Genomic DNA, 14805 nt, shown 5'->3' on the forward strand with positions numbered 1-14805 from the left:
ATTCTGCTGTGTTTGGTTGTGACATTCACACCAGTAAAGTGTTATAATTTGACTCCTTCCATTGTCCGTTCATTTACGCCCCCTGTTGTGGGTCCGTGTCACTACACTTTCCCAACACTGTAAGTAAGTAGCTACACCAGGAAGTGACATAACCATGCTAACCTTGGTGAAATGTCTTATAAATAAGTTCAGAGGAGTTGTGTTCCAAAAACAGTGTTTTCAGTTTGACAAGTGTTTATTTCTTGCTAGTTTTTACATAATATTATATGAGAAACATGTATATAAACTCACAAAAATAATCAGTTTTGAAGAAACCAGCGACTGACGTTATGGTGCTGTACTCTGATTGGATGTCGCCCGCGTCACTCAAAAAAAAAAAAGATCAAATTCAAACAGAATGTGACTTTTAACCTCTTAAAATACATCAAAGTTAGCCATATTTGAACTTGTCTAACGTCTAACGTTCCTTCACTTCCTTTTACTGCTTCATTATGATTGTTGTGTTATCAGACTGCATATTTGGCTAGATGTTGGGGATCAGCTCTCTCAGCGCAATCTTGAAAGATACCACAGTTGTCTGAGAGATCTTCAAAAGAGTGGATCCCTCTTTAAGCGGAACCAAAGCAAACTGTTCCAAACAGTCAGATTTGATGATAGCGTCTCTGGACTGTGGCAACTACAGCGACACCGTTAGTAGTTCTGCTGCTGCTGTTAATGTGATTTGCGCTAGCATCACAAATCAAGTGGATGCCATGAGACAGATCCGACAACAACGCGCGCACTACAAAAAACAAACAAAAGAGTGTCGTGGCCTATTCCAGTAAACGAGCAGGATTTAAGTGGTAACCTATTCCTTAAACTAGTCCACACATCTTGAGGTGGATTTTTAGCCGTTGCCAGATTATTTGTGGGTCAAGTTGTTGCCAGACCTCAACCATGTTTCTGCCAAAAAAAAGTCCAAGTGAAGACAGTGCATTCCTTACACACTGGCCCATGGTTCAGCGGAAAAATATTTGAATTAAAGAGAAAGATCAGTGACAAAATGAGAGAGGCAGGAATGAGATGGTTTTTCATGGTACAGGATATATGTGGAGACGGATACTGAGGATTATTTTTTTTTTATTAGTAGCTCACCACATAACAAGGCTACAATCCGCTCAGCGTTATGGTTTGCAAAAGACATGCAGTTGTGACAGAAGGGCAGTTGGACTGACGCTATGTCAAGGAAAGCTGTTTATTGACATTGGACTTGAACACACCAAGGTTATAGTGAACAGGGAAGCAGTCCTTTTGTCAGTTTGAGGAAAGAAACTGTCAGCATGAAACTTCCGTCTGGAATTTGGAATATGGAGGTCGTAACGATGGTTTGCTTCCACAGAGACGCCGAATCTAGTTCTAGTCATAAATAAGTAAAGAGGTGGTACAAGTGCCCTAAAGTCGTCAGAACACTTGCCATGAAAATAGCAATAAAGTAAAGACATCTCTTCTGAGGGACAACGGTTGAAGTGTGGAAAACAGGTCATCTCCAACAAGGCTTCTTATGTGATTTTGTACTCTATCGAAACAAGATGGTGTGCTCTTAGGAGCTACAGCCCAGATGTGGCAGCGATATTGCATTTTAGGTCTTGTTTAGCTCTTATACAGTTACAAAAGGGCAGTAGGCGAACCCTTCATATGAACAGAGGGGAAGGATGGATCTGGTCGATGGTAACTTGAAGGTCACAATCACTTATTTCCCCGTTGCACTCTCTCTTCTAAGTCAGAAGAGAGCAGAGTTTGAGTTTAAAGTGTGGTATTATCAGCATAGATATTGACAAATGAGCTAATGATATGATCAGGAAGGTCATTTATGAATATCAAGAACAAGGTATGTCCAAGAAGGGATCCCTGTGGAACATCTGCATTAATATTATGAGACTCAGAGGTCTGACCATTCACCACAACCTTAAATGATCTATCAGGAAGTTAAAACTTGATAGTAGCAAGCACATTCTCTGAGATGTCATAACTATCTACGTCACGTAGTAGTCCTCTGTGCCAAAATTTATCGAAAGCTTTAAAGATGTCATGTGCTATACAGCCTGGTCATTTGCCCACAATCAAGAGATTCACTAGTCCTGTGCCTGATGACAGTTAAAACGAGATTAAGCGGGAGACCTAAGAGGAGGCCAGTGGATGTGGTGAGGGAGGACATGCTGGTAATTGGTGTAACAGAAGAAGAGTCGACTGAGAATTGGTTTGTGATCGGAATTGTCTGAGTGTGATCTTGTTTTTTTTGTTTTTATGATGAAACGCTGTTCCAGGGTCAGAACAGTGGTAGATCTACCATTGCCGATTTATGGTACCCGATTGGTTGCTATAGTGACTTTTAGCCACTAGAATAGTATAAGTCGACAACAAAGCTTTAAAATCTGCCCTCAAAAGAACAGGCAACCAGTGGAGAGATGCTAGCACTGGGGTTTTGTGACCAAACTTTCATGTTCAAGTCAAAACTGGAGCAGTGGCATTTTGGATCCTCTGGAGTCCTCTAATGCTTTTAAGCTGGAAAACTGAAAACAAAGCATTTGAAAAATCAAATCTGAATGACACAAAACACGGATAGGTGAATTGGTGACCCTGAGGAGGTGTGGGAGAGAATATGAATGAGTTTGTCTAATTGTCTTTGCCATACAATAGACTGGCAGCCTGTCCAGGGTGTACCCTGCCGCGTGCTCAGTGACCACTGGTATACGCTCAAGGAACCTCCATCCCCCAAGATGCTTAACTGGAATAAGTGGGTTTACAAAATCTATGAACTGATGATAGATTGAAGAACAATGGCCCAATGACTGATCCTTGTGGAACCCCAGAGAAGATTTATCTTCTTGCAAATTTAAAACAACCTATTGAAACATTAAAAATTCATGTACTTTAAATTGGGTGGAAAAAATAAGACCAAAACCCACTAAATGGCCAAAAAATGAAGCAGTTAAAATGTTGTGCTCAACAAAAAAGCAGTGAGATTAAACAACGCTAGTAGTTTTCTATGTATTATTGTTGATCTTAATGTAAGTAATTACTCTTACTATGGCTGTGGGTCATATATAATGGTTCATTTGGTTGACGATACTGTTGGGCGACTGTTTGTTTTGCTGTTGGTTCTTGCTAGCTGCACTCCTGCCAATTATGATTCTTCAGTTTGTTCCTCATAGTAACTCTACTTCCTGTGATTTTAGCTTGTTTATGACTTTACTTTTCCCCCTATGTATCTTGTTTCAGGTCTTGTCGCCCAGTGTATGGAGAATCTGTTGGTAGATCAAACGTTCTGGCTCACTTCCTTGGAAGAAGACGTAGCTATTGAGGTGTCCATTCAGGAAGAAACATTAAACCTCATCTATAAAGGCATTCTCCTGCATGATGGTAGGTGGTGAAGTGCAGGTTTTGAAAGTCAATGTCAAATAAAAATGCTTTGATTGCAAAAATCAAAGCATTTTTATTTGACATTTCTTTGAGAGAATAAATAGGCTACCAAAGTTTGGCTACCAATATGTAGACCTGGGTTTGATGTTGTATGGCTGGGGGGCCTGGCTGCCTTTTTGTTTCTGTCTTTTGTTTTTCCTTCCAGGTGGCTTGCATTTGGGACTGAGTGGCTGTGTAGCTGAGTTTATCAGGACCTCACCCTGATCACCTGAGGCTGATCACCTGCGGCTCGTCAGGACTCACAGCTGTGGTGCATCTACATGGATTGGAACATGGTGGCATTTAAGACTGGAGTATACAGTGTGTATTTGCCAGAGACTCGACCTTCAATCAATTCAATCAATTTTTTTATATAGCGCCAAATCACAACAAACAGTTGCCCCAAGGCGCTTTATATTGTAAGGCAAGGCCATACAATAATTATGTAAAACCCCAACGGTCAAAACGACCCCCTGTGAGCAAGCACTTGGCTACAGTGGGAAGGAAAAACTCCCTTTTAACAGGAAGAAACCTCCAGCAGAACCAGGCTCAGGGAGGGGCAGTCTTCTGCTGGGACTGGTTGGGGCTGAGGGAGAGAATCAGGAAAAAGACATGCTGTGGAGGGGAGCAGAGATCGATCACTAATGATTAAATGCAGAGTGGTGCATACAGAGCAAAAAGAGAAAGAAACAGTGCATCATGGGAACCCCCCAGCAGTCTACGTCTATAGCAGCATAACTAAGGGATGGTTCAGGGTCACCTGATCCAGCCCTAACTATAAGCTTTAGCAAAAAGGAAAGTTTTAAGCCTAATCTTAAAAGTAGACCTTGTGACCAGACGGGTGAGATCGTCGTCTCAAGAGCCATCTCATCATCAGTGGATGCAGAGAACGTCCAGGTTTGATGCATGGTCTGTGAAAGAGGAGGGGGTGAGGTCTCACGCTCGTCAGCACACTTCCTGAGGTACGTTAGATTTTGTGACTAACATTTATACAGTCAGTAAATGTGGTGTCCCTCACACCTTTATTATATTGAGCTGTATGTTGGTCGTTTAAATCAGCTTCCACTGCAGTGGAGTTTTGTGAACTGGGTGTTCCATGCCTGCAGGGTGGGAAGCTGATTAGTAACCAAGCCAGGAAGTGTTTGCTGTTTGTGCACCTTTGAGCGTTCTCTCTGTGTGTTGAGTGTGGACTCACATAATGATTCCTTCTTTCACAGACTCGGTTTGTCGTGGCCACCTGGGGTGTGTCGGCGGGGTCCTTGGGTCCGAATTGGTTCTGGCTCCGGACCGTTAGCGCTGCTGGGAGCGCACCGCAAAACCACCACGCCAGACCGCGCACTTTTATATTTATCACAACACTGTTATGTTCATTAAATTCTGTTATCCTTTGTACCGTGCTCTGCTTATTTTATACTGGGTCCTTCAAACGCTGGTCGGTTCTCCGGGCTGCGTCCGACACTTTAACATTTGATCTCCAGTGATGGTACTTGTTCATGTCCTTGGACAAGAGAGTTGATCTGCAATGTCTCAGTCCACCCAACTGTAAATGGGTGCTGGCCTTGTCTGGTGAAGTAACTTGTAGTGGACTGGCGTCGCATATCCAGGGATAAACACTAGCAACAAAATAGGACTTACGTCTTATACCTCGGCCTTGCTTGAGGGCATTCGTAAGACCAAACCATGCTTGGCTAAATACCAGAAGAGGAATGGATAGGAATATTTTGCTGATAATTTGATAATGCACTGATAAAGAGGCAAAGCTTACAGTATTTAATCAGTCACAATGTGCACTTTCCCACTTTATCCACTCAGGTTCATTGTTTGCTAGTTGTAATGCCAACCAGATGTTTGACAGCTCCACATATGGAGGTGACCTATACCTGGAACAGGGAGACATTGCCCAGTTTGAGCCTCCCTTCCTAGGGTCTGGATGGACCGTCCTCTCTTTGGCTGATGGAGCTCGAGGCACTGCACCCAAACCTGCTTTGGAGCCAGTTATTCCTTTTCATCAGTGAGTCAGATCCACACACATGATCCAATGCAAAGGTGCTGAAACACAACTGGACAAACCCTTGTAAACTAATGGCAGTTGTCATGGAGGGGAACCTAGCTACAGAGACCAAAACCATTTTTACTTCTCTAAAGTTGGACATTTTAACATGGGTTTCTATAGCAATGTGCTCTTTCTGGAGCCTCAAGTGGCCAGTCGAGGAACTGCAACTTTTTCCTTTTCCGGGTGGCTTCATTTTTGACGTCCTGAAGGTTAGGTCTTGGTGGTACCACACTTAGGCCTTCTTGTTATATGGCTGGGGGGGGCCTGGCTGCCGGTTTGTTTGTCTGTTTGTTTTCCTCCCAGGTGGTGTGCATTTGGGACTGAGTGGCTGTGTTGCTGAGGCTGTCAGGACCTCACCCTGATCACCTGCGACTCGTCAGGACTCACAGCTGAGGTGCATCTGGATGGATTGGAGCATGTTGGCATTTAAGACTGGAGTGCACAGTGTGTATTTGCCAGAGACTCGACCTTGTGACCAGACGGGTGAGATCGTCGTCTTGGGAGCCATCTCATCAGCAGCGGACGCTGAGAATGTCCAGGTTTGATGCACGGTCTGTGAAAGAGGAGGGGGTGAGGTCTCACGCTCGTCAGCACACTTCCTGAGGTACGTTGGATTTTGTGACTAACAGTTATACAGTCAGTAAATGTGGTGTCCCTCACACCTTATTGTATTGAGCTGTATGTTAGTCATGTATCAGCTTCCACTGCAGTGGAGTTTTGTGAACGGGATGTTCCATGCCTGCAGGTTGGGAAGCTGATCAGTAATCAAGCCAGGAAGTGTTTGCTGTTTGTACACCTTTAAGTGTTCTGTGTGTAGAGTGTGGACTCACATAATGGTTCCTTCTTTCACAGACTCGGTTGTTGCGGCCACCTGGGGGGTGTCGGCGGGGTCCTTGGGTCCGAAACAGCTTCTGGCTCCGGACCGTTAGCGCTGCTGGGAGCGCACCACGCCAGGCCGCACCTTTCTGTTATTACATTTTCACTGTTATGTATTAAATTCAGTTAGCCTTTGTACCGTGCTCTGCTTATTTCATACTGGGTCCTTCAAACGCTGGTCGGTTCTCCGAGCTGCGTCCGACACATAACACTTCTGCTTCTTTTGAAACATCTGATATTTTAAATTCAGTCAAAGTGAAATGTAAATGTAATAATATCCAGTGACCTTAAGAAACAAAGCTTGTTTCCTTTTCAAACTTTCGATCAACCTTTTGTTAAAATCCAATGACGGCCCAAAACAAGGGTGCCGACTAACTCTGAATTTACTTCACAAAGGACACTTTCGTCACTACACAACCGCCTGTCTGCACCTAATCTAAATGTTTAGTAGCTCTGGACTTTGTTATCTATATTATAATAGCCAAGTGGCCTCTGTGTATGTGGGTGTGTATGGCTTCAATCACGATAAAACCGGGAGAGCTGACATTTGGCGTTTGGTATGAGTCAAGGATGAGCGCAGCAAAAACAGAAAATTGATAGGACAAATATTTTTTGAGAAATTCGTGATTTTAGCTAACCAGTAAACAGTGGACGTTGTGTTGCAGTGCACAATGGGAGTTTGGGGTTTAAAATGTTGTTATTGTGGTTCATGTTAGTTTAACAGTGTTGTTAATGTTATTGATTTATTGTGTTTTTGTAGCTCAATTGGTTTAGTCAGTTTAGTTAAGTGTTATGTTGCTGTTAACATGGGTGATGTAAGTGTCATGTTCCCGGTACCATAAGTGAAAAGTGTAGTGGATTTAATGTCTTCCGCTACAGTCTCTGTTTGTCAAATTAAAAGCACCTGCTTACAGCAGAATGCAGAAAAGACAAAAATCTTTGCATGTATACATGCAGTTTTGATCACACACAAACTGGGGATGAACAGCGCCAAAACAAATGTTGATAAGAGCTAACAACACTGAACAATGGACGTTGATATTTACATTCTGGACTCACACGCCATTCCAGCAGGGGGTGGTAAATCATCTATATATTAAAAGCGTACATGCATGCGTGCATGATTTTATTTAGTAAGTTCAATGTCAGTACACAATATAACTGTAAATACATTAAAAATACATGGATGACACAAGAAAGTGAAAATGCTTATTTCCATTGTGGTCCATTTAAAAATCAAATGACAAAATAGAAATAATAATAAAATAATAATATTGATGATGATAATAATAATAATAATAATAATAGTGTGTATATGATAACAAGAACCTAAACAATTTATAAATACTTTAAAATAATAAATTAACATAAAAAAATTACGTACGTAAGTAAGGTCTAAGTTCTAAAAACATCCATCCCTCTATATTTAAATAAATGACCGATTTCTCACAGCTATTAGCATTACTGATGTAGCTTAGTTCGCATTCATGCTAGCCCAAAAACCACGGCAGAAAAAGAGAAATCAAAGTCGAAATTAGGCTACAATGCTGCTCCAGGGTAATCTGCATAAAGCTGACATGAATACAAACCTTGTGCCTCCATCAACCAGGCAATATTGTAACATAAAATCTGCCTTTTAACTATAACTTTATGGTAGAGGTGGGCGGATTGATCGTAATATCGATACCATCGATACCAATGCTGGTATTGATATTGAACGATCCTCGTGTAAAAAGATCGATACTGAAGCTTTTTTCTCTCCCGCACGCAGATTCATCAAAGTCTACTCTCTGTCTGTAAGAGCAGTGATGCGCTGTGTCACACAACACAGAGCAGCGCACCCTTGTATTGTGGTTTGTCAGCCCTCTAACTCAGGAGATTTTAAGTTGTGTTGAGTGATTTTTTTATTTTTAAACAAAAATGTTGGTTGTGATAATAAAGTAATTTGCTGTCACATACAATGTTTGGCGAAATTCTATCCTAGGTCTTTTGGATCCTTTGGATCTATGAAGCTTAAATATGAACAAGTATTGGTATCGGTATTGATATCGGCGATACTTGGCCTGTATTTACTTGGAATCGGATCAATTCTAAAATTCCCAGTATCGCCTACATCTGCTTTATGGGACGTTTTTTACTGCTCCGTTGCACTGTACGTCCGTTTTCTGTCCTTCAAAATAAAAGCATTGCGGTAGCACAAGTCCAAAAGACACCTTCAAAATAAGACTAAAAGTAAACTATTTGGGTTCATTACAATCCTGGACTCGCACGCCATTCCAATTCATTATAGAAACTTTGCACAATTTATAACCACCCTTGAAAAATGTCAGCTACCTATTTTATAAACACAGCCCAATCTACAGCCCATGGATCCCCATGGACAACACGCTAGTAGTCTTGATTGTGTTTTGTTGCCCACAGGTGGTTTCTCAAATCCTGTTCAGAGAGTATTTTAGTTGGTGACGGGAAACCAGCCTGTGACTTTCCTCTGCCGTTTGGTAAGTTCTGTTTATTCGAAAGATGTTGACATCAACTTGACCCCAAAGATCCACTATAGTGTGCAGAGTCTGATGTGTTCACTGTAAATACGAAAGTGTGGATTTTATTTCTGTTAATCTTTTCTGTCTACAAGTAGGTAAACGTGTATGAATCTCCAGACCTCTTGTCTCATTCCATCAGTCCATATGCCTCTTTCCTTCTCCCTTCTCCTCCTCTTATTTCATTTCTATTCAGCTCGAGGAACGTGTCGGGCCACAGCGGAGTATGTCGCCGAGGGCCCCGAGGAGCTGAGCGTGGCCCCGGGTGACTGCATCGTTATCACGGGGCTGCTGGTGTCCTGCTTTGATTGGTTCACAGGGAAGAAGAAGGCCACAGGAGAAGTGGGTTTGGTCAAGACGAGTGTGGTGGAACCGTCCGGGAACACGTACATGTGAGTGCACTGACCAATCAGATATCAAACAAAAATAAATCCAGTCTTCTCTGTTTCAAAATGTCTAAAATTGTGTCTTTTAAACTCACAGGGAGAACAACACTAAAAATATTCTACAACATAATATAGAATAGATTAAAAAAAATATCAACGTTAAAATAATGCAATCCTCAATTATGGCAACTCATTAATACAACACAAATAAATCTTCACTTTTATAGCTACGTAGTTTTCATTCAACCTGTCAGGGGTTGGATACATGAATAATTCCATTCTTGGAATTAATTTACATCAATCACAAAGAAGCACAAACAGAATAGTACTCTATGGTCTATAGCGCCTTGAGGCAACTTTGTTGTGATTTGGCGCTATATAAATTAATTAAATTTAAATTGAATGGTAAATATGTCAGAATAGTTTGATTAAAGCTGTTTATCTTGTGATGCAACAGACAAAAGTTGCACTCTCCAGTTTATCATAGTCACAAATGCCTGTAATTCCTTCAGGATTGTCTTGGTGGCTTCCCTCACTAGACTTCTTCTTGCACAGCACTTCTTTCATAGTGAGGGGTGCAGTCGTGACAATTAAATTAGAAATTGCCATATTCAACTGTTTATAGAGTTATGTTGTGTGGGGTGAGTCCAGAACGTCAGGTCGCGACACTAAATTTGTTGCCTTGGAGGAAATTCCCATATATATTAAAAAAATATTATATTCATTATTTGAAACACCACTCATGTTAGACAACATAAAAATACTGGATGTCTGCTGACTTTCTTTCAGGTCTGATGATATTTTTTTGGATGAAGAAGTAAACACCTTATTTAGTCTACGAGATGATGATGTCATAGAGGAAACAACTGCTGTGTTGAAGAAGAAATCTGAAAATGATTTTGGACACAACTATAAACTGGGTAAGGCAAAAAGCTACCCAATAAAACCTATACAGATTTTCATTCATTGTTTTCCCAATTTTCATTGTAAATTACCACAGGAACTTATGTGTAAGTGCACACGAAAGATTTAATAAGCTTCTCAACATTTTCTTCATCTTCGTGATTTTATTTATTTATATATGTATTTGACATCATAATGGTCCGAATGAAGGCCAACACGGGTTTAAAAGAGAAAAGAATGTATTTGATGATCGTATTTGCAATGTTTTTGATTGTTTGTGTTTAAATTGTTGTGGTTGGACCCACGTCTGAGATGAAACCCCAGGATGCAGGCAGCAAAGGCTCAAGAAATATTGTCAAAAACCCCACGGTGTTTAATAATTAAAAAGGTGACACAACAAAACAAACGTGATGAGCAGCCTGGGAAAATATCAAATAGTCCACCCAAACTATAGGGAGGTGATCAACCTGGGAATACCCAAGAAAAATCAGACCATAGGAGATCAAACAACAGAAGACACAAAAATATACATACTTACAAAGAGATTGCAGGAAACAACATCAAACACCTGGCAACAAACAGTAAGGAGGGCAAGGCTTAAATAAACCAACTAATGAATCACAGGTGCACTGATCAGAGCCAACAGGAACACGTTATAATAAAATGAAACACAAGGGGGCAGCAAACAGAGACATCTGCAAGAACTGAAGAATAAAACGTTACCAGGACACATGACCAAAGACATAAAGTAATAAAAAGCCAAAACCACAAACAGAACAAAATACAACAGAGGAAGTAACAAAACCAAAATATAAACCCAAGTGCAAAATACAAAAAGCAAAGTGGAATTCATAAAGTGTAAGAGTGCAACAGGATAGATGCCGAACAGGAGTGCTAAGAATAAAATAACCAGATGATCAAACTAAAACTACGGCATAAACAGAAACCAGCACAGTGGAGGACAACGGGAAGGAACAGAAATACAACACACATGGGGTGGAAATTAAATGACACAAAGAATGATGGAGAACACAACAGATCATGAAGGGCAGGACCCTCTGCAATGAGGAACAGTCAGATGCCGCGCACAGCTGTCAGGCGTAACCAAGAATAACTGCATGTGACTGAAGAACAGGAAAGCAAGACAATGGGGGAAACAGTCATGCACATCCACACAGGGAGACAGGTACACACACACGCACCCACAGACCACAGGAGGAGGAGGGCACCAAGATGAGACTCACGCACACACTCACACATAATTCGGGAGGGGCAAATGGAGGATAAGAACATATACACACCTTCACACACATACACACACACACACACACACACACATATGCACACCATGGGAGACAAACACATACCCAAGCACGATCACATGACCAAGGAGCATGCAGTGCCCCTGCACATCAGGTACAGAGTGCACACCCCACAGGAGACAGACACACACTCACTTCCGCACGCACACACACACACACACACACACACACACTGGGATGCAGAACAGGGCAGATGCCAAGGACAAAAAGGACAGAGGGACAACTCAAAAACCCGGCCATGGAGCAAACCCAATATAAATAAACTAATATTGATTTCTAAAGACTTGAATTTACAAAGTTTTGGAAGCAGTGTGCAGAAGATGGATGGAGTGCTGAGATCATTTTGGCCCTGGGAGTGTGTTGCTTGTCAACAACTTTTGCAAAGCTGCCAGGAAATCACTGTACCTGTACTGAGGTTTTCAGGGAAAAAAAAAGAAGAGGATTCATGACCTAATTATTGATTACTATGATCTTGCCTCATGTGTCTAAATCCTCAACTATTTATAATAGATTTTTTGACAAGGCAAGAGGAACCCTGTTGTCAACATCAAACTGTAGCTTTGTGTGAGGGTTAGGATTGCGATTACGAACAGGGATCATAGTTTGAAGGTAGGGTTTGGTAGAGTTAGAGCTAGTTAGCGTTAGAGCTATCAAGTTAGCGGCAGGCCCTAACTTTAGTAGATCCAACATCTGTATTTTAGATTTTCCATAGATTGCAATAGATTATCATTCTATCACAGTTGAATAACTGCAGATACTGCTGTGTGATATTGGCAGAGACGATATTCAGTTGACCTACCTACCTAACTTCAAAATAGTAACCTCTGTTGTAACTGATCAAGTGAGGTTGACCTACTTCCGTATTGACTGGGAGACTCCTCAGTCTAAACAACACTACCCTTGAAATAACTGCAAACTACTCGACTGGGAATTATTCTGATTGATGTCAACTCCAACTGTCCTCAACTGGGTCAACCTTCAATCCAACCTTTGAAATAGGTTCATCATTCATAATCATGAACCTAATTCAATTCCTACCCAATGACTATCATCCTAAGGGTGTTGGTGATCCTTAGGACCCAAAACTACATTGTTGATGAGGTGATGGTCTAGTGGTTAAGCGTTGGCCTTCAGAATCGTAAACCTAACTCAGTTCCTACCCAACGACTATCATCCTCCTACCCAATGACTATCATCCTAAGGGTGTTGGTGATCCTTAGCACCCAAAACTACATTGTTATTGAGGTGATGGTCTAGTGGTTAAGCACTGGGCTTCAGAATCGTAAACCTAACTCAATTCCTACCCAACGACTATCATCATAAGGGTGTTGGTGATCCTTAGGACCCAAAACTACATTGTTGTTGAGGTGATGGTGTAATGGTTAAGCGTTGGGCTTCAAAATTGTAAACCTAACTCAATTCTTGTCAGTGGGTGAATGTGAGGCTTCATTGTAAAATGCTTTAAGCTTCTGATGCAGATGGAAAAGTGCTTTATAAATGCAGTTCATTTGTTGAATAATCCAGTCATTGGTTCATGACTGTTGTTTTATCATTCACTTTACTTTTTATCATTTAATTTCAGATATAATCAATTATGAAGACTCGGAGAAGACAGTGTCAAGTAAGTGTTAACTTCAGTTTGAGTTTCGTTTTGGTTTTTAAATCACTGTCCGATTTGTCATTATTTTTCAGATCGTTTTTCAAGCAAAGTTGAGTCTCACCTGCCTGAACTGAACCAAAATATTCAGAGGATTCTTCATCAAAGTAAATATTCGTCACCAGAGTCCGCTGTCTTGGTGACGGGCACATACATGGACTTGATCCAGGGTACACAGACAAAAGACCCGAGTCCTCTCCTGTTCACGGTTTGCCCAGTTGTAGAGGAACACAATACCATAGACATCTTCATCCCCCTCTTCTCCTTTTTGGAAGGCCACAACTACAACGTTGAGTTTGGAGCCCTGTATGGACTAAGTCCAGACCTCCTCTCCGCCACAGTCTTTACCGGCCATTCTGACGAGGATGAGCTGATATCTTTCTTAAGTGTTGCTCGGGAAATGGCCAGGAAAAAGCGACTTTTCTGGCCGCACACCCGTCTTTGTTTCCTTTTGGGTAAGCTCTGCACTGGGAGGTTGAAGTTCAGCCAGGCCCGAGTTTATTTTGAGGAAGCACTTACTGTGCCACGAGAAGGTTTCAGCGACCTGAGGCTACTGGCTAGCATCTACGTGAACCTAGCTGCCATCTATCTTTTGCAGAAAAACAGAGAACATTTCTTTGATGTGGCGGAACGACTTGCTGCCTTGATCATGGGGATCCCAGACTGTGTTGTCGGCACAGATGATGACTTGGCTATGAAGTTTATTCTGAAGAAAGCCATTCTGTCGCATAACAACATGGCAGAGGCCCGTGCTTGCTACCTCTTAGCGAAGTATCACTGGACCTGCACCGAAGGTGAGAAAGCCATTCCTTACCTTGAGAGACTTGTTGTTCTTTGTGCTGAATCTCAAAGAACATGGAGAGTCACCCCCAGTCGTGGGTACCAGATCCTGGGAAAGGTCTATAGTGAACTCAGCCTCCCCCACCTTAGCGTCAGCTCAGTCAGGATATCATCTCTGCAGCCATCTACCACACTCACCGATTGCCTTAGAGGCATGGTTCTAGTTCTGGACAATGCCATCAGCCTGTCTGGTTTTACAGAACAGAAAAACTCAGTCCCAACTCAAGTGGTTCCTTATTTACACCAAGCACTCAGTTTTTCGAGGGCTAGGCACGGTGAAGAAGACAACAGCCAATACAGCATGTTGACCCATTACCTTACCGTTTGTCTGTGTCAGCTGTTTTACAAGCACCGGATGGTTGGACATGCTATCCACCACATGCATAATCTTATCTACAACTGTCCATCTTCACAAAGTCTGTCCGTCTCAGTCCCTGAAAGAAACAGCGCCCTCATCTGGCTGGCATGGCTTCACATTGTCAATAACCAGCCTGAAGTTGCGTTGGATATCCTGGACACTGTACGAGCCTCCATGCCAGAGCAGCGCACATCTTCTGAGGAAGGTCAGTGGGTTTCTGTGTTTATATCTGTTTAAAAAAATCAAAACTGAAACTTGCACAATGGCTTAGTTTTACTTTTTAAAAATATTTGTTTTGAGTATTATTTTGAGACTGATGTATCGCTATTGATTTAACCAGGGAACAGTACCTGTGGGTATAACAATACTATGGACTGGAACAGCTGGGTAGATTTAGTGTAGCATCAATGTGGGTGTGGTCACGTTGATTATGAC

At 41.8% G+C, this 14805-nt stretch overlaps 1 protein-coding gene across 2 annotated transcripts in view; it reads left to right on the forward strand.

Annotated features, from left to right (window-relative positions):
* LOC117504737 (SH3 domain and tetratricopeptide repeat-containing protein 1) overlaps positions 1 to 14805 on the forward strand; it is a 64575-nt gene that overhangs the window by 23225 nt on the left and 26545 nt on the right. For both annotated transcript variants that reach the window (XM_034164234.1, XM_034164233.1), the window contains exons 5-11: positions 3259 to 3399; positions 5251 to 5449; positions 8789 to 8865; positions 9101 to 9296; positions 10080 to 10210; positions 13098 to 13136; positions 13208 to 14575. In XM_034164234.1, coding sequence (XP_034020125.1) covers positions 3259 to 3399; positions 5251 to 5449; positions 8789 to 8865; positions 9101 to 9296; positions 10080 to 10210; positions 13098 to 13136; positions 13208 to 14575 — 2151 coding nt within the window. The remainder of the gene's footprint in view (positions 1 to 3258; positions 3400 to 5250; positions 5450 to 8788; positions 8866 to 9100; positions 9297 to 10079; positions 10211 to 13097; positions 13137 to 13207; positions 14576 to 14805) is intronic.

The sequence above is a fragment of the Thalassophryne amazonica genome, chromosome 23 (assembly GCF_902500255.1).
Source record: "Thalassophryne amazonica chromosome 23, fThaAma1.1, whole genome shotgun sequence".
Taxonomy (NCBI): Eukaryota; Metazoa; Chordata; class Actinopteri; order Batrachoidiformes; family Batrachoididae; genus Thalassophryne; species Thalassophryne amazonica.